This window comes from Triticum dicoccoides, chromosome 1A (genome assembly GCF_002162155.2).
Source record: "Triticum dicoccoides isolate Atlit2015 ecotype Zavitan chromosome 1A, WEW_v2.0, whole genome shotgun sequence".
NCBI classification, from domain to species: Eukaryota; Viridiplantae; Streptophyta; class Magnoliopsida; order Poales; family Poaceae; genus Triticum; species Triticum dicoccoides.
The window spans coordinates 67,904,856-67,923,724 of record NC_041380.1 but is presented as its reverse complement, the minus strand read 5'-3'; the positions used below and the strand labels follow the sequence as shown (position 1 = coordinate 67,923,724).

General features: G+C 48.9%; 2 protein-coding genes across 9 annotated transcripts; both read left to right on the top strand.

The window, feature by feature from the left end:
• The first annotated feature begins 1,551 nt into the window (after window positions 1–1,551).
• LOC119363571 (protein Rf1, mitochondrial-like) lies at window positions 1,552–4,706 on the top strand. Of its 4 annotated transcripts, XM_037628943.1 has the most exons (4): window positions 1,552–2,133; window positions 2,209–3,192; window positions 4,143–4,419; window positions 4,512–4,706. In XM_037628943.1, exons 1-3 carry the CDS (start codon window positions 1,589–1,591, stop codon window positions 4,384–4,386), a joined length of 1,773 nt encoding a protein of 590 aa, XP_037484840.1. In that variant the 5' UTR covers window positions 1,552–1,588; the 3' UTR covers window positions 4,387–4,419; window positions 4,512–4,706. The 4 variants fall into 4 exon arrangements, 3 of the variants coding, with proteins under 3 accessions (XP_037484840.1, XP_037484836.1, XP_037484846.1); XM_037628939.1 differs by having other exon boundaries at window positions 1,552–3,192; XR_005174096.1 differs by lacking the exon at window positions 4,512–4,706 and having other exon boundaries at window positions 1,552–4,051; window positions 4,143–4,238.
• A 2,290-nt stretch (window positions 4,707–6,996) lies between these two features.
• Window positions 6,997–15,356, top strand: LOC119363541 (protein FAR1-RELATED SEQUENCE 5-like). Of its 5 annotated transcripts, none has more exons than XM_037628925.1 (13): window positions 6,997–7,245; window positions 7,325–7,417; window positions 7,737–7,841; window positions 7,952–8,051; window positions 8,205–8,296; window positions 8,379–8,459; window positions 8,807–8,875; window positions 9,010–9,144; window positions 12,207–12,353; window positions 12,452–12,493; window positions 12,587–12,712; window positions 12,797–15,006; window positions 15,083–15,339. In XM_037628925.1, the coding sequence occupies exons 1-13, from the start codon at window positions 7,099–7,101 to the stop codon at window positions 15,162–15,164; spliced, it is 3,429 nt and encodes a 1,142-aa protein (XP_037484822.1). In that variant the 5' UTR covers window positions 6,997–7,098; the 3' UTR covers window positions 15,165–15,339. The 5 variants fall into 5 exon arrangements, with proteins under 5 accessions (XP_037484822.1, XP_037484816.1, XP_037484824.1 ...); XM_037628919.1 differs by having other exon boundaries at window positions 12,428–12,493; window positions 15,083–15,338; XM_037628932.1 differs by having other exon boundaries at window positions 7,205–7,245; window positions 7,731–7,841; window positions 12,428–12,493; window positions 15,083–15,349.
• The last annotated feature ends 3,513 nt before the right edge of the window (window positions 15,357–18,869 follow it).

The window sequence follows — 18,869 nt, the reverse complement described above, 5'->3', positions numbered from 1 at the left end:
ATTTGAGAAGGCAGGTGTCCTAGGGAGGATCATTTCCCTGTAAGAAGATTGTTCTTTACTTTTTTGTGGGGGCTGTATGAGAGATTGTTCTTTACTTTTTTGTGGGGGCTGTATGAAGATTGTTCGGGGCAGATGGTAAACAAAGAAAAAAATGTTCAGTCGCAATATTCATGCGTGGAGGGATTCTAATCCAATATGTTTCCTCGAAAAAGTTGTTGGTGCAACCTGAAGACCACTAACAAAGGAGGAGGCCACAACTTCCACTACATGTGCTGATTTTTCAAATTAGAAACCTTGCTGGCTCCTCGTGAGTTGAATTTATTTTTTGACAGTACTAGTTGAATTGTTTGTGTTGCAGAAACTTAACCAAGCGTAGGCCCATTCTCTAGTGCTACATAATCCACCCTTGATTTAGGTGTGATGGTTTGGTTTGCGGCCCGCCCTTTGATTTTGTTGAAGATTTCGTGAAAACACTACGCCCCATACAAGAAGTTTACAGTGACCCAGAGGGGCCTCTCAAACGGTCCTTAAATGCCCAGACTGACCAGCACCCCCCATATCCAGCCCAAATATGGGGCGGATATGGGGGTGTCTGGGCACGCCCGTCACGTCGGCTTGACGGCGTGATCCCACACGAAAACGATCGGAAACCGGGCGGTCCAACGGACACCTCGTCCGTTGCTGCAGTGTGAACACCGCGTGGCGCCGCTCCGATTCGCCGCCTAAGACGAAATTCGGCTATTTAAGCCGGCCGGCGTCCCGCAACCCTAACCCAACCCCCTCCCTTTCTCCGTGCCGCCAGTCTGAGCCCATCCACCTCCTCCCTCTCCCGCTCCAGCGCTCTGTCCACGCTCCGGCACTCCACCATGGTCCAGAGCAAGGTCACGTACTATGCCATGCTGACGCCGGAGCGCCACTACGAGATCCAATAGCAAATCCGGGCGGGCGCGCGCCGCCCGCATTGCTGCCGGGCTGCCTCCGAACTCGCCGGAGCCGGAGGAGGAGGAGGAGGAGGAGGAGGAGGAGATGGTTCCGATGGAGGTGGAGGATGAGGAGGAGGTGGAGGAGCCGAACCAGCAGGTGTCGGCCTTCAACATGGAGCAGGCGGAGGTGGAGTTCGTTGCCGCCTAGTCCGACGAGATGACCAAGCAGCATGCCATCCGATATGAGGCCTATGTGGAGGCCAACCGGACATTCCTTCGGCGGCAGCAGGCGGAGATCGACGCGCTCCTCGACGAGCTCGACGCGGAGGAGGCCGGAGCGGAGCAGCTGGAGGCGCGGAGGAGGCGGAGATGCAGCTGGCGCCCATGCTGCCGGAGCCGGGTATGGATATTGTTGACATCTCTGACGACGAGTACTCGAGTAGCTAGTTGATCGACGTAGTACGTAGGTTTATTTTAGTTTGCATGTTCTTGTATGAATTTAAGAATCTAGTATGAGATGTCCAGATGCAATAAGTGAAATTTAAGGTATATCCGATCACTGCCCGCGGGTGTTTGAGGGTTGTATTTGTCTTATGTGGCTGTAGATGCTCTAAGTCCAAAATGGAAAACGCTCGGCCACTCCGCAAGCACCAAACACGGTGTCCATGGCAGTGATGCCTCGCTTCCACTCCACCACGCCCACTCCCCGCCTCCTCCGCCGCCTCTCCTCCACCTCCGCCTCCACCTCGGCGCCCCCACGCTGCTGGGATCCCAGCGCCGCCCTCACCGCGGCCACGGAGCGCGTCCGCGCCGGGACGCTCAGCCCGGCAGACGCACACCACCTGTTCGACGAATTGTTGCAGCGGCCAACCCCGGTCCCTGGTCCAGCCCTGAACGGCTTCCTCGCGGCCCTTGCCCGTGCTCCAGCCTCCGCCGCCTGCAGAGACAGCCCCTCCCTCGCCGTCTCTATCTTCAACCGCCTGTGCCGAGAAGCCAGCCCACATGGACATGCGTCGCCTCTTACAGCCCACACCTACGGCATCCTCATGCGCTGCTGCTGCCGCGCGCGCCGCCCTGGCCTGGGGCTTGCCTTCTTCGGCCGCCTCCTCAGGACGGGCCTGAGGACAGACGGCGTCGACGCATACGCCCTCATCAAGTGCTTCTGCCTCGCAAAACGGACAGACGAGGCTGTCAGCGTGCTGCTCCATAGGTTGCCTGAACTCGGCCGTGTACCTGATGCTTTATCATACTCCGTTGTTCTGAAGGTCTTGTGTGACGATGGCAGGAGCCAGCGAGCGCTCGGCCTGCTCCAGATGATGTGGAAAGAAGGAGGTGGCTGCGCCCCTAATGTGGTGGCGTATAGCACTGTCATCCACGGCTTCTGCAAGGAAGGCAAAGTAAGCAAGGCATGCGAGCTGTTCAATGAAATGGTGCAGCAAGGAGTTAAGCCTAATGTGGTGACATACACCTCAGTGATTGATGCGCTGTGCAAGGCAAGAGCAATGGACAAGGCAGAGTCGTTCCTTCGGCATATGGTTGATAATGATGTTCGACCCAACAACGTGACATATAAGTGTATCATCCAGGGATATTCCTCTTTGGGCTGGTGGGAAGAGGCAGTAAAAATATTCAGAGAAACGACAAGCCGGGGTCTTATACTAGATGATGTTACTCGCAACTCGTTCGTGTCCTCCCTTTGCAACCATGGAAGAAGCAAGGAAGCTGCGGAGATTGCCCATCAGATAATTGAAAATGGAACAACAGTGAGCATTTCCACATACGGTATAATTCTTGGAGAACTTTGTAGGAATGATTGCACCGAGGAAGCAATCGTACTGTTCCACAAATTAGGTGCAGTGGATGTGAAGTTTGATATTACAATATTCAATACCATGATTGATGCAATGTACAGGGTTCGAAGAAGAGAAGAAGCTAACATTTTGTTTGCTGCAATATCTGCCAATGGATTGGTACCTAATGCTTCTACTTACAGAATAATGATAACAAATCTTTTAAAAGAAGGATCAATGGAAGAAGCTGATCATATGTTCTCATCCATGGAGACGAGTGGTTATGCTCCCAGCTCTGTTCTGTTAAATGATATCATTAGAATGTTGCTAGAAAAAGGTGAGATAGTCAAGGATGGAAATTATTTGTCTAAAGTTGATGGGAAGAGCATCTCACTTGAAGCTTCAACTGGTTTGTTGATGAGGCATCTATTTTCAACGGAAGGAAAATATCATGAGCAAATAAAATCACTCCCTGAAAGGTATCAATTTTTTGGAGTCAGACACAGTTGAGTAGTTGATTCATTGGATGTGTATAACTCCTTGGAAGGTACAGTTTATTTATTCCATTGCCATCTGGGTCTCCTGCTGGTATAATAAATGCAAATTAGTTGCTTGTAGAAAATCGGTCCTTCATTTTTTCATTCAGTTCATATCTGTGTATCTATTAAGCTTTTTTGGGCATGGAAAGGTGGGCCACATAGTCTAGCAGAACTGGTTGCATTTTTAGGGATAATGGCTTCTGGTTGAACAGGGAAGGTATATATATGTGCTCTTTCCATAAGAAGCACAATGAACACCAATTCTAGCTTTTCTAGCATGGTTTGTTCCAACCACCCAGGATTTTATAATATCTCTAAAACAGTCACTTTCCTTGATATGAATGCATTTTTAGCAGATATCATTCTCAGCTATGCCTGCAAGGGTAGATTTACTTTAAGTGTGGGGAATTTGTGATATATGTCAGGGAAAACGGGTCCCTAATGAAGGGATTTTTGAGATTGCTGATGCTATGTTCATTTAGTGGATATGATGTCAGTAGCACTGATGGAGATTTTTGAATACACTGCCGGCGATGAGTGATGTCTTTAGAAGATTGCAGGCTGACGGGGCCTCTCTTCCTTGACTGCCCTAGCCCTTGGAGCTTAGTTGTTTGGTCGTAGTCCTGTCTGATCGTTTTTTTAATGATAAACAGGCGTGAATGTAGTCTAAGAACAATAGTGTGGCGTGCGTAGCGTGTTTGAATGGCTGCTGTATGGGTTCTTGTCCCATTTCTTCTTCTTAATATAATGATACACATATCTCCTGCATGTTTGAGAAAAAAGAGATTGTTGAATACAGGTAATAAAAGTATTGCCAGTATGCTATCTTTCTGTTATTGAGAGCACACTTCATTGAAGATTTAACAAATTTCCTGCTCCTCGTAATGTAGGGAAATGTATAGCCAAGAATTCACCGGTGCGAGTTTTCGCTTAAGTCCACAAGGCACCAACACCATTTTGGTGACAGAGGAGAAGGAACTAAAGCATTTGCTTGACGAGAAATTCTTGCTCTCACGCACATGTACAGTCCTGTCTGGTTTTGGTGCCCTAAATGCTCCACTGCTGCGACTTTTACTTTCTCTTTTACAACTTGAAAGTCAGTTGTTTTACAACATAGCCTGGGGATCAGAGTGAGAGCAAAGACACAGGAGCAGCACAAAACATGATGTAATAACCTGACACTCAAACGTTATATTCCTTAACTTTATTCGTTTTGTCAAGTTGATCCACACTGAGAAGAATTTTTATTATCTCTTCAGATCTTGCTGGACTGGCATCAATGGGGTTGGCAACACTCTGCTCGGGCTCTGTGAAGATGTTCTGGACAAGTTTGTGTTTGACTGTTTGTTACAGTTCACTGATGATCTTAATCTGGTTTGCGAAATTCCGAGAATTGTTTCAGGCTTTATTTGATACCAACTGGAGTGACTGTTAATACTCCTTTGATTTACTCTTCACATGCATCACAAAGATTCTGTGTAGACATTTTTGTTTTCCTTGTTATACTCCACCAAGAATGCTGTCGAGTCTTTGCTCGGGCTTTTCTCAATCATCTGGGAACATGAACTAGAACCATTCCTGTCAAGACTAGCTCCCTGGAAATTAAGATAAGACACAATCCCTACATATATGGTAGCTGAAACTTTGTATTCTAGCTAGTTAAGCTGGCCCCTCTTTTGTGTAAAACTCTTGTATGTCTTGTGTAGTAGTACATGGATTGCAGATTTTAGTAAAATATTCTTTGCTTAAGAGATTTTTGTAGGCTCTGTTCTTTTCCACTAGGAGGAATTAGTAAGTCTGTGTGCTTTTGGACTTTTTTTTTTGCGAAACTTTTGGACAATTTGGTGGTAGTCTCTGTTGTCTCTTGAGTTTTTTTTTTGAGTTTGTCAGGCCAACTCCACCGCGCGACCCCAAACGGACGTCCGTTTGGGTAGCGATTTGGGGTCATGTCCGGACGTGTCCTGGGATGCGGTGGCCGTGCGCCCAGCGCGCGGCCGCATCCATTTGCCCCATCCTGCCCGCGTCTATTTAAAAAAGCAGAAGCAACGTTTCAAATGCCAAGCCCTAGTTCAGGCCAGCGGCCCCGGTTCATCACGCCGACAACAGAGCCAGCGGCCTACACGTCCATCGCCGGCATCAGCCAGCAGCCGGCAACACAGCTAGCCTCCAAAAATGAATAGTTGTCCTCGTCGACAACGCAGCCAGCGGCCGGCAACACAGCCGGCCACCAAAATGAATGTTTTCTCGCCGGCACACAGCCAGCAGCCCAGCGGGCGGGCGGCACCCATGCCAGCCTCCAAAAAGAACGGCCATGGCCGATCGGACGACCTAGTTCAGACCTTCGGCTTCGAGCATCTCCTTCTGCTTGGCCTCAAACCAGGCCCTCGTCTTGTCGCTCATCTTCGATAAGTCCACGCTCATGATCGCAAGGGCCACCTCCTTCGCTTTGGTGGCGGCGTTCATGGCCTCGATGTCAAGCTGCCTCTGCTTGGCCTTGACGTTGTCGGCCTCGATGTCGATCTGCCTTTGCCGGGCCGCCTCCTTCATGTCGATCTTCCTCCTCTTGGCCGCCTCCTCCATCTCAAGCTTCTTTGTTTGAAGGTCTAGGTATTGCTTCATTTGCTCCTCCTTGCTTTGCCGCTTCTTCTCGTCCCTCACATCCTTTTGGGACATCATGCCATGCAAAGTGTCATGCAATGCCATGGATGAGGCATCACGTATGTCATCAACCTTGGAGTTGGTCTTGCCCCTCGGCCTCTTCAAGGCCTCGCCATCTCCACCTCCGGCGTACTTGGCCGTCTTTAGTCCTCTCTTCCTTTGTAGTTCACGGTATTGGTCCTTGAACTTAGGGCAATTGTTGATAATCGTCCAACAATGCGTCAGACTGAATGGCTTGTCATTGTGCCGGGCCTTGAATGCCTCCAAAGATTGAAATGCCTAAATCACATGATCAACAACAAGTGAACATGCAAACATATACACGACCGAAGTGTCATGGCCGTAGTAAGGAAAGGGCTAGGAAGAGGAGAGCATACCATGTCCCCAACGCCGAGACCACTCACGGGCCGTGCTTCAATGCTCTCAAATGCGGCGCAATACTTGTTGCACTCTTGTTGGATGAACAACCATCTCTTTTGAATCAAGCCGATGCCACTCTTGTTGAATTCCGCGTCCAACTTGGCGATCTCCTCCGGCATGCACTCTGACCGCGGCTTCCTTGGCGCCTTGGCCGCCTTCTTCTTCACCATTGTGGGCGGGGCGACGGCCAGGCCGCCGGAATTTGGCGGGGCGTTGGCCATGGACGTGGGAGAGAGGGGGTGGGAGGGAGGGACGTGGGAGGGTTTGTGGAAAATGGCGCCAAATGGGCGTGGGGGTGAGGGGTTGGTTTCTCCCACCGACAGGCAGGCCAGGGGAGGACAAGCGCGCGCGTCCCGCCCGTCCACGCGCTGTCCGTTTCACTCCAAAACCGACGCAAACTTAGGCCGGGGATGGGTCGAAAGCGGACACAAAGCGGACAAAAGTCCGTTTGCGCACGCTCATTTCTCCCTTTTACCCCAAACGGACCGGGGCGGAGAAGGTCGCGGAGTTGGCCTCACTGCTTTGGCGGATCGATTTCTTGGGCCAAAAGGGATACAGGGGCCTGGCAGAGAGTCGGTCGGTAGTCTGGACCGCATTGCAGCCCGGAGAATTAAACATCAAAAAAAATAAAAGGAATGAGGGGAGGTCGCTGACGTGTGGGCCTCCGCCGGCTATCCACCACCACCACGCACTGACTGGTTGATTCCTACGGTTTGTCACAGGCCAACAGCCGGAGCTCGCTCGCCGGCGCTTGTCCAGTCCACGCACATGGCGACTCCGACCACGAGCCGTCTCCACGTCCACCTCCTCCCCGCCCTCCCATCCTGCCCACCTCGCGCTCCGTCCTCCTCAGCCCCATCAGCTCGGGGACCCAGCCGTCGGCTTGCCTCCCGGCTCTACTGCTCCTCGCCGCCGGTACGTAATTAGGTATTCTAGCTAGCCTCTATGCCCTGGAAGGGACACCGCAGTTTCTTGATTCGTGGTGATGTTTCAGGTGGAAGCGCCGCCGTCCGGCAAGGGCGGCGAGTACCGGCCCTCCTTCGCCGACGACTTCCTCCTCGCCTTCTTCCGGGCCAAGATGGTGGAGGTGAGCGCCGTCGATCCACCCGTCCCCTTCTTCTCTCTACTTGGCTACTTATCTCCTCTCCGCCATGCAAGTGATTTTTGTTCAGTGCCGATATGAAGCGATTCCCCGATTCATGGGGTTGACTGCAGAAATTATGACATGATACAGATTTGGCTAATCTGAACCTCAGTTCTCGACTCACATGCAACACATTTCAATTCTTGCTGTTATTTGGACTGAACATGATGAAATAATAAAACGAGACTGAACCACTGCTGTTGTGCTTGTTACATCTGTAAAATCTGTTAATTTCTCTCATTCTCTGTACACAAAGCTGTAGGAGGTTGGGTGGGATTCTCAAAAGCCTGGATACGACGGGCTGATTGAAGTTGCGAATCGCCTTATGATCAAGGGGAAGAATGCTTCGGAGACTGAGCAGTCAGCTGTATGCCACTTCTATTATTCATCTGTAATCCTCTTCTGCCATATTTACAGGATTTAAAAAGCTAATATCAGTTATCTATCCTTTTCTGTATCTCTTTCTACAAATTTTAGGTCCGAGTACTCCAGGCACTATTCCCCCCTCTGTTGCTAGTCCTTTTCAAAGCACTTTTAGCACCAATTGCTAATGGCCAACTTGCATCCATGATGGTAGGTGAGTTCATTGCAAGTCAGACATTTTAGGCTGTGCATGTAATACTTTCAGGACTCAATTCTCTGTAGCGATCAACTGCAGAATTAAATTACCGTAACTTAGCGTGATCGGTGGTCTTATTTTTCTTACTTTCAATCCGTTTGACTCCTGAAGCTAGAGCAACAGTGCTTTCTTGCCAATGGCTGATGGGCACATGTTCAGTGAATTCTGTGGCACTGCCCAATGGGAAGTCGTTGTCAAGTGGGGTATTGATCTCTTCTGTCTTCTATTTACATTTCGTTCACGAAGACTTTCGAATTGTTAATATGTCATTATGGAAATTGCCAGGTGTTTGTCGAGAAGTGTAAATATTTGGAAGAGAGCAAATGTCTTGGCATTTGTATCAACACGTGCAAACTGCCAACCCAGGTGTGTCTATGGGTTGTATTTCTAGATTTGTACTTGTCCGCAGCCTTTTTTCTGCAATAACTTCGTCTCCCAAACCCAAAGGCATGTGATATCAATTTAGCAAACTGGAATTGTATAATCTGCTTACTGAAACCGCTTGAGAACGTCGATGTTTCCTAATTGTGAATAGATCTTGAAAACTTATTTCTCACCCAAAATTGTACCAGATCCAGCAAGAAATGCTCCTTGAATGGTTAAGTTTCAATCCCGCATTGGAGCTTCAGAAAAGAAAAATACTTCCTTCGCCTAGAAGTTTATTTAGCGGCTTTTATTAAAAACTGATGTCTATCTTTACTCCTATCTTTCAGACCTTCTTCAAGGATCACATGGGCGTCGATTTGTATATGGAGCCAAATTTTGAAGACTATAGCTGCCAGGTAAAGAGAATTCAGGAATCATGTAATCTTGCTATGCTAAAGCAAAAGCTCACAGCTATGCTCGTTTTTATCCCTTTCTGCAACCAAGTGCCACCAAAGAAGCACTCTCCAATAACAATTGTTGCTCGTTGTAGTTCAACTTTGGAGTTCCACCCCCACCTATCGACACCGACAAGGCCCTGAAGGAACCATGCTTGGACATATGCACAAACGCGAGACGGCGCAGAGAGCTTGGCAGCAGCGGTGGCCCAGATGGTCTATGCCCCCAGGTTTGATCTGCTGTTTCCCGAAGTATGTATGCTCCCTCCATTCCATAATGTAGTGTCTATAGATTTTTTGGAAAGTCAAACATTGTAATCAAGTTTGTAGAGAAAACTATTTACATTTACAGTACCAAATATATAAAATATGAAACTACGTCTTATGATGAATCTAATGATATATGTTTCGCATTCTAGATGTAAATATTTTTCTCCACAAACTTGGTCAAAGTTGATGGGCTTTGAGTTTTCAAAAAATCCTCGTATATGTTTTAGTCCCTCAAATCCTCGTATGATAAAGTTGAAGGATTTGTCGAATAACAAGGTTGGGCACTGCTTACACAAAGACGATGAATGAATCTCGTATGATCTGCATGTACAAGTAAAGAAAAGAATTAGCACACACTTTTCCCCCATGCCATCTTTATCGCTGACGGAAGCTACGGATATATTTGTATATAAGCATACTACATTCTGCGTTAGATTCCATTCTGCCCCTCTATATGTAGCCCTGCATATGTTTAAAGTGATCATCCACCATCATCACGAATGATGGCTAGAGAGCGAGGTGGAGGCATGACCGGCAGCGGCGACGTCGCGGTGCACATCGAACATTTGGCGCGCAGCCTGATGCAGAAGCAGGAGGACGTGGCGGCGGAGGAGCAACACCGGACCATGGTGAGCAGACACCGGGTGTCCCGTGTCCCTGCCCGTCACCGTGACAGCAACCCCGACGCCTACACGCCGTGGTTCGTTGCCATTGGCCCGCTTCACAACCGTGAGGATCGGCGCCTCCGCCCCGCCGAACGGCTCAAGGTGGCCTACCTCAACAGCCTCATCTCCCGTGGTCACCCGGACCCACCGCACCACCTCGCCGTCATCCAGGAGTACGTTCGCATCGTCGCCGGTCGTGAGCAGGAGGCCCGGGCCATGTACGCCAGCGAGGAGGTCGTCGACATTGCCACTGATGACTTCATCCTGATGATGGTGCTTGACGGCTGCTTCATCATCGAGCACCTCGTGAACGTCACCACGGCCCGGGACGAGCCGTCGCTGCACGCCACGCCCTTCGGCCCAACGCAGCTCTCCGTCGACCTCATCCTCGCAGAGAACCAGATGGCCTTCTTCGTGCTCGTTGATCTCATCGCCAGCACCAAGCTGCCGGAGTTCGAGTGCATGGGCTACCCCCCGCCGGTGCTGCTCATGAAGCTCGTGCTGTACAACTTCGCCGGCGAGAAGGGCCGCAGCATGAGCGAGGAGCTGCTGGCCGCCGAGGGGGTCTCCCACGTCCTGCACCTGCTCCACGAGATGGTCACCGCGGCGCGGACCAGCTGGTGGCGTCCGATACCTCACATCCTGGACGGTGGCTGGGAGCAGGCGGTAAGGCGGCTGGTGCGCGGTCTACCGTCTCTGGTATTGGCGCCTCTGCTGCGCTGGATTGCCCCCGAGGGCCGCAGGGGGCATGTGCGGGAGGACGTGCCGTCGGCAAGCGACATGAAGCGGATGCGGCTGGAGTTCAAGAAGGCGCGCGTCAGGGGCATAACGGCGAGCGTGGCGGCCATCGCGTCGGTGATGGGCCCGGTCCCTTTGGTGGTGGAGCTAACGGACGGGGACTATCTTGTGCTGCCGCAGTTGCGGCTCGAGTTCCGGACGGCGCCACTCCTGCTGAACCTGATGGCGTTCGAGCGGTCAGCGTTGGCGTCAGCGAAGACGTTGTCCGACGTGTCGGCATACATGTGTTTCATGACGAAGCTCGTACAGACGGCGGAGGACGCGGGCTTGGTGCTGGCGGCAGAGGTGGTGCAGCAGGACGGCAGCGCGGGCAACCAGAGCATAGAGGAGGTGGTGAGGTTCTTCCGGATGGTGGGCGCCGCGAGCGAGTTGGCGGCTGGCGGCGAGCTGCTGACGTCGAGCTACCTGTGCGTGCTGGTGGAGAAGCTGAGGGAGCGGAGCCGGAGCTGGACCTACGCGGATCGCAACTACTACACCTTCCTCGCCGAGTTCGTGGCCTTGGTCACCTTCGTCTCCGGTGTCTCAACCATACTCCAGACCTACGCAGCCTTCAAGTACCATTGATCATCTATTCTTCTGGGCCTCCTACCAACTATGAACTGCATGCCCATGTAGCCCATAGGATTATGTAGCCCATAGATCTAGTTTCTTCAACCTTCTCTTCACATGCACATACTTGCTTGCATTAGAGGGGAAAAAAAATCTGATGTCATCTTAGGTTCTACCCTATTTTGAAACTGAGGCCTGCTCCGGTGCTCCCCCCTAACCTAATTTCGGAGGGGTATTTTTGTCCCCGCGAATTTGTTTTTTTCCTGGCCCGCCGCAGCCCAGATCCAAGCCCTGTCTAGCCCTGTATAACCCAGACCGTATACGTATAGTACCCTGGTCCGAAAAAAAACATCACACGACCCCACGTCCACGTAAGACCTGCCGAATCCAATCATTCACGCGAGCAGCTCCATCAATCTCGCGAGCATTGACGCAGCTCCATAAGTCACATAGTAGATCTGCACCGGCGGCTATCTCGTCGCCGGCGATCTCGTCGGACAGCGGGCGCGACAACGTCGTGAATCTCCAACGATCGCGCACAGGTACCGCATCCCGCGTCCCCCCTCTAGTCTTGCTCGCGGCAACATCGAACGAATTGTCGCCGCGCCAGTGGCACTAGTTAACCTAGCGGAGCGGGTAACCTAGCTACCCGGCGGCGCATGCGATCGTGGATCTTGTTCCGGTAGTGCTGCTCCTCGTGATCTGGGTCCACGTAGCGTCGGTTGCCGTCGGCTGTGCGCACCACCAGTATCGTTATTTGATGTGGCGGCTAACCTAGGTATCCGGCGGCAGAGGTAATCACAGATCTAGCTAGGTTTTGAGATCGTGCAGTTCCTCGCGATTGAAAGTGATCACGACGGGTACCGTGGCCATCTTCCTTACTAAGTTTGGCAGATCTGAACAGCCTCGGTTGCGGTTGTTTACATAACATCCGTGATCGTGTGCTATGTGTTTTATATTTCATCATTGATAATGTTTGCACATGTGATGATACATATTATTGGTTGTAGAAAATGGTGGACGAGGAGTTAACCGATATCATGGTAGACATGGAGTTTGGAGAACTGATGAAAGACTGGATAGAAGATTGGTCAGATGATGAAAATTCAGATCGTGAAGATCGGTCAGAGAATGGGAACGAATGGGACGATCTTAATGTGAGTGGCATTGTCATGTTGTAATTTTTTGGTGGCATCCGACAACGTTAAATATTTGTGTTGAAAATTTATAGATCGATGAGCTTGATAATGATCAGGAAAACAACTCGGAGCTCTCGAATGAAGATTACATTAGTCAGGTACGTAAGTGAAAAAATTTGTTGGCATGCAAATTGAATTTCTTCTGGAATATTATATGATAAGTAATTATGTATTTGTGTTGTATTTTTCAGTTCATTTTCGAATGTCATAATGCGTACGACTATTACGGTGAATCCGACGTGGAGACAGGCCTTAACGACGAATCATTAGATGCACCTGGTTCTGGGCAGTCCGAGTCGTCGGTCATCATGAGTGAGGTATGTGTGTAATCAATGTTCTATGGGAGTAAGTAATGTTAAACCATAGAAATCTGTTTTCATGGCTGTGGTTTGATTGTGTAGGTGATACAAGATGATGGGGCAAAGAATGTCCAAGATACTGCCAGTGCAGATGATAAGAGGGATATGTTCATGCAGATAATGGAAATGATTTCTACGTCTCACGATGCTGCGTATGACTCCTACAACAACTATGCTAGAGATAATGGTTTCAACATTAGAAAGAATAAGGTTAGGTATAGCAAAACAGAGTCATGTCATATGCGTTATAGGCGGTTTGTTTGTTCAAGACAAGGGAAACGTGACAGCAAGTTGCTAACCGAGGAAGGACACAGCCGTAGGTTCAGAGCTGAGACACGCTGCTTTTGTGAAGCGCACCTGACCGTCAAGCTTGACCAAAAGCGTGGGGTTTGGTATGTTGAAAGTTTTGAGGATAAGCATAGCCATATGTTGGCAGGACCAAACGAGGTACCTTTTCTTTGGTCCCACAGAAAAATCAAAGAGTACCAGAAGCATGAGATAATGTTCATGGGAGCTGCAGGGATTAGAATTGACGACATGATGGATTGCTTCATCAGCAAACATGTATGGTACAGCGGTGTTGGTTTTACCAGGCGTGAAATATACAACCTTTGCGCCAAGGAGAAGAGGAAGTTGCTTTCAAAAGGTGATGCTGCCACAGCCATAGGCATCATGTCTAGTAGGAAACAAAGGGATCCTAGCTTCTTTTTCGAGTACATGCTAGATAAGGAAGGACATTTGAATAGGATGTTCTGGTGCGACTCCCAGTCTCGTCATGACTATGAGGACTTCGGCGACGTGCTTGTATTTGACAGCACGTACAAGATGAACCGCTATGGTATGCCATTCATACCTTTTGTTGGTCTTAACAATCACCGGAAGACCACTGTTTTTGGTTGTGCCATAGTTTCGGACGAGACCGAGGAGACATACGTGTGGCTTCTGCAGACTTTTTTAAGGTCCATGTGTCAAAAGATGCCTAAGAGTGTTATCACAGACGCCGACACTGCGATGATCAAGGCAATTCGCGAAGTCTTGCCAGACGTGTGGCACCGTATATGTACGTGGCACATAGAGAAAAATATGAAGATTCACCTCAGTCACAAGTCCTTGAAGGAGTTCCGAACTCTTCTGTACTACAGCACGTCCACAGTAACGTTTGAGGAGAGATGGCACGCATTTTCCAAAAGATGGCAGTCGGAAAAAACTGTAACATGGTTGAGGCGGATGTATAAAAAGAGGAGACCGTGGGCCGCGGCATATCTAACAGAGGGGTTTTGGCTTGGCATGAAAAGCAACCAGCAGAGTGAAAGCCTGAACTCATGCCTTCACCTCCACCTAGACGGTGAAATGACCCTGGTGGATATGATTTTGCACTATGAGAACACCGTTGTGCGTATCCGTGAAAACGAGGCGCGAGATGACTGCACGGCCTCACAGAGTTTACCGGTGGCAATTACTAGCTCGAGGGAACTTGAGATAGCTGCTTCTCACGTCTTCACTCCAGCAAACTTCTATATGTTGCAAGATGATCTTAAAAAAATTGATGGCATGGAGATTATAGAAATAAAGCTGGGAGATGAATCACAGCAGTACATCATGGCCTGGAAGAATAACCGGAGGCGCCGTTTTTGGGTGGAGTATACACCAGTAAATTCCGCAGAAACTATAAGGTGCAGCTGCAGAAGAATGATTCGAAAGGGTCTACCTTGCAAGCACATATTCCATGTACTGAAGCACTTGAACATATCTGAAATACCAAAGTGTTTAGTTCTTATTCGGTTCACAAAAGAAGCAAGGTTGGGACTGCCCGCGAGGCGCACAAGCGATCTGTTGGGATTTGGTTGGACTGGGGCCCGGGAAAGAATGAAATATAGCCAGGTCAGTGTGTTAGCGTCTGAAGCTATACATGCGGCATGCAAACACCCTGCTTTGTGGGATCAGTTACAGGAGAGTTTGAAGGATGTGATAGCTAAGAGGCATGAGTATGATCTGCTACAGGAAAATTTGTTGAAGCAAACAAATGACATCAGTAAGTGTGCAGTTGAATATGTGGACGATGATGAAGGCAACATGATTGAGGTTAAAGATCCTATGAAAGTGTCAAGCAAAGGTGCAACAAAGGTAGATGAGAGCCGCCCTGTCTCGAAAAATGGTAGACCACTCTCTATTGATGAGTTGAAAACCCGGTGCGGCGCTTGCAACTTGGTTGGACACACTAGACATAGCAAGAAATGCAAACTAAATCAGAAGTAAGTGTTTGTATGCATTGTGGATTATTAAATTTTGTATCATTCATTAACTTAGCTTGTCTTCTATCATGTGCAGAATTAGAGAGGGAACAAGAGTAGAACACTTGCTTCAATTATTTACTGTGTTAATCGGCCGGCTCATACTTTGGCTAAGGTAGCTGTAGGCGCTTCTGTTTCTTTGGTTTGGAGGCTTTCGCCCCCTGATTGTATCCTTAGTGTATTAGCAGACGAGATCCCAGTCTTTGTTTAAATAAAGTAAGATGTTTCCCTCTAAACAAAAATCAAAAAAATTCTTTACTGTGTAATGACCGGGGCGGGAGGTAGAAAGAATATTGTACATTTCCCCTGCCCACGTCCTAAATGCCATTAAATAAGTAACTGTACCACTCTCCTCCCCACCACACACTCACCCACCTCCCACGGGCGCCGGTTCGAACTCCCCTCTTATCCCCACCTACAATAGATCGAGAATACCCTCGCCGGCGACCGCTGCAGCCGCCTCCATGGAGAGAAGCCTCGGCTGGCAGAGAGCGATGATGGACCTCGCCGACGATGACAAGGGGTCGCGCGCGCAGTTGACGGAGGTGTGCGGCTGGTTCCCCAGCACGGAGATGTTGGTCAACCACGCGCGTGGCCTCGTCAAAATCCTTACCGACGCCGAGAGGAAGCGCGCCTTCCTCTACGGCCGCGGCGTCCCGCCGGCTGTCCTACTCGTGTGGGCAATGCGAGAGGCCACGCTGAGCGACTCCCCTGTTTAGCGCGCAAGGTGGTGGATGTACCGCTCTACCACCATGACGCTGCAGCCAGATTCAGCACGCGTCGCGTCGAGGGCGGACCGCGTCGACGTCGATCTCGCTCTCCCTGCGCCCGTCAGCCCGGACTACCAGGTCCGCCATGTGTCGAAGCCAGTGCTGCCATTGGGCTCTGACGTCGTGGAGGACGACGTGCAGGAGGTACTGGTCATCCCTGATGACCATGAGGAGGGCGAGGAGGACGCTGTGCAGATGGTAGCGCCGGTCGCCGTCGAGGGTGGCAAGACAATGCCCATCGACGTCGAGCTCCTTCCCCTCCTCCCTGACATAGTGAATGTGGAAGAAGAGGAGGTGGCTCAGGATCAGGTGGCGCAGGTGTCGAACAGAACGACGGTCATGAAGAAGGCTTCTCCGTGTGTGGTGCGCTGCTCACGCCGCCTCAAATTTCTGAAGAAGTGAAGATGGGCACAGTTGCTGAAGGAGGAGGAAGCTGCTGGTTATCTTAAGTTAGGTATCCTGTTATATGTTTCAGCATATAAGTTAACATTATTTTGGGTTTGATGTTGGTTAGGTATGCTTTTATATGTAAGCATATAAGTTATGCAATCGGTACGGTTTGGTCGGGTTCTTTGTGGCTAAAGAAATGAATATCTACTGGTCACCCTAAGTGTCAAGTTCGGTTAAATTTCAGAATATTGAATATGTATTATTGCTTTGCTTCAGTATTGTATGGAAGCTGCTAGATGTTGCTCCTATGTTGCAACAAGACAATGAATTGGGCTGCTGCATAAATCAGTAGTGTTGCTAGGTGATGTGCCCATGTGCATCACATACCAAATATAGAACATGCCAAAAGTGCATTGTCTGTCAAATATAGGACATGCCAAAAGTGCATTGTCTGCCAAATATAGAACATGCCAAAAGTGCATTATCTACCAATCATGATGGCCCCATGTTATTTATGTTGCAATCTCTGTTACACTTTGCCCATAAACTGAATAGCAAATAATTCAGCAGCATTTCATCATGTCAATTACAATGATGTCAATAACTTTATGAACAATCTACTTGCTAACTATGACATCAATCATAATGGCAAGCAGGCCAAGATACAGAAGACCTCCAAATCCTAAAATCCTATCCCTATAGAGCAATATCTTCTTGTGCATCTTAACCATTGCCCTTTTTTCTTTCTCATTCCTTTTAATTTCAGCTTCATATTCTGTAATCTTAGTCTCCAGTTTCTTGTTCTTCATGGCAAGATACTTAATGACTGACTTTTCTTTGCTATCCCACTCCCCATCAACCCATTCAACATACTCAGAAGTGATATCATCCTAAATAAATCATGAGCAATTCAAGTCATTTTATAACTGAACTTGTCGCTGCAAGCGTTAAACATTGAACTTTTTTGCAGCTTGACCGCAATAGCAGTACTAGTTTGAAGATCATGCTCAGTAGACTAACCTCGAACACACATCCCCCGAGTGCGCTGCCAAAATTGTCTGCATCTACGCAGACACGGCCACTAGGAGTTTCCTGATGACCACATAGATGGAGCTTGTCGTGGCCACATGTGATGAATTATGGGCTATAATGCTGGGATGTAAAGAACAACGGTAAAGAACTTACCTTTTTGCCACCAAAGTGTAGCACTGAAGAAACCCTAGCCGTGGGTTCTCCCGGCCCGCCGCCGCCCACGTAACCCCCGTCCCCTGTTCCACTAGATCCGCCGCTGCTGCCTCCTATGCCACTGAATCCTCCCACCTGCTTGCAGGACCCAGGGTTCGACCTAACTTGCGGTCGCCACCGCTCTTCTCGCCGCAGCCGCCGCCGCCCGACGCCCAGCTCGCTGTCATGATTTCGCCGTCGAGATTTGGAGGCGCAAATAGAGAGGGAGGGCTAGGGATTTGGAAAGGGAAACGAGAAAAGGGGAAAGATCGATGTGAACCTGGCAAAATGGGCTGGTGTAGCGCTGCCGGGAAGATAGCCCGCCTGTGGGGCCCCTCACGTGGTTAGATGGGTCGTGCGTGGCATTATGGTGAGTAAAGAAAAAGTTAATTATACATATAATAAAAAACGACGGGTTTGTAAAACAAAATAGAAAAACATGATGCCTGATAACACACGATAGAGCCAACGAGCTGACATGACTAGTTTTGATCAGTGTAATATTACATTTTGGCTCGATATATTTACTTATCTACCATGAGTAATTTTCATAATCATGTGATGAGGGGGGATTACTAGGAGATTATGCAAGATGATGACATGCAAATAGCTAAAGCAGAAGGCTAAGCTTGGTAGAGTTTTAAAAAAAGTTAAGATTGTGAAAATTTTAATATGAAACTTACGAGAGTAGTTGAAGAGAAAAATAGACTATTATAAAAAAATGGAGAACTAGAAAAATATTAAGCAAGAACACTTGATAAGTGAAGCCGTGAAAAATACAATTATAGAAAATTGGAAACGAGAAAAATATTAAGCAAGAACAATTGATAAGTAAAGCCAAAACTTTATTGGTACGATCAAATTGTCTTCTCCGAGCGAATTTTATGACCGAATTGTCTTGTACGAGCGAATTGTCTGACAGACACATACACATGCATGTGTCACAATATTCGAGATGCCATGTTTATTACATAAAAATGATAGAACCCCTAAGATAATCATGCCGTCGAAACCTTCGACCGGACTAAATCCAAACCACTAAAACTTCAATCTTGCATGCCGCATGAATTCTTCAGGCGCGCCTTTTCCTTGCGATTTCGTGAATTTTGTTCTTCACACACTCCATCGAGTTCGAAGGTGACATAAGCAACTCTGCGACGAAACATCTTCTCCTTGCGTCAACGGTGGCCTGCAAAAAATGACATAAATGTTACATGAACCGAAGTTGCTAGACCACCATGGTAGCTAGTCTACAAACGTAAATAACATCATACCTGTGTAAAATCGCGGGTGATTCGGTCCCCGTCCCAATGTTCTAGACATTCTGTGACAAAAAGGCCACAAGAGTTCCTGGTGTTGGGGAACATAGTAATTTCAAAAAAATTCCTACGCACGCGCAAGATCATGGTGATGCATAGCAACGAGAGGGGAGAGTGTGAT

Bases quoted from the DNA above. Each gene is read 5' to 3' on its own strand.
- LOC119363571 (XM_037628939.1), top strand. From the start codon at position 1,589: ATGGCAGTGATGCCTCGCTTCCACTCCACCACGCCCACTCCCCGCCTC. The intron at 3,193-4,142 runs GTATCAATTTTT...CTCGTAATGTAG, and splicing joins ATAAAATCACTCCCTGAAAG to GGAAATGTATAGCCAAGAAT.
- LOC119363541 (XM_037628919.1), top strand. From the start codon at position 7,099: ATGGCGACTCCGACCACGAGCCGTCTCCACGTCCACCTCCTCCCCGCC. The intron at 7,418-7,736 runs GTGAGCGCCGTC...ACAAAGCTGTAG, and splicing joins TCCGGGCCAAGATGGTGGAG to GAGGTTGGGTGGGATTCTCA. The intron at 7,842-7,951 runs GTATGCCACTTC...TACAAATTTTAG, and splicing joins CGGAGACTGAGCAGTCAGCT to GTCCGAGTACTCCAGGCACT.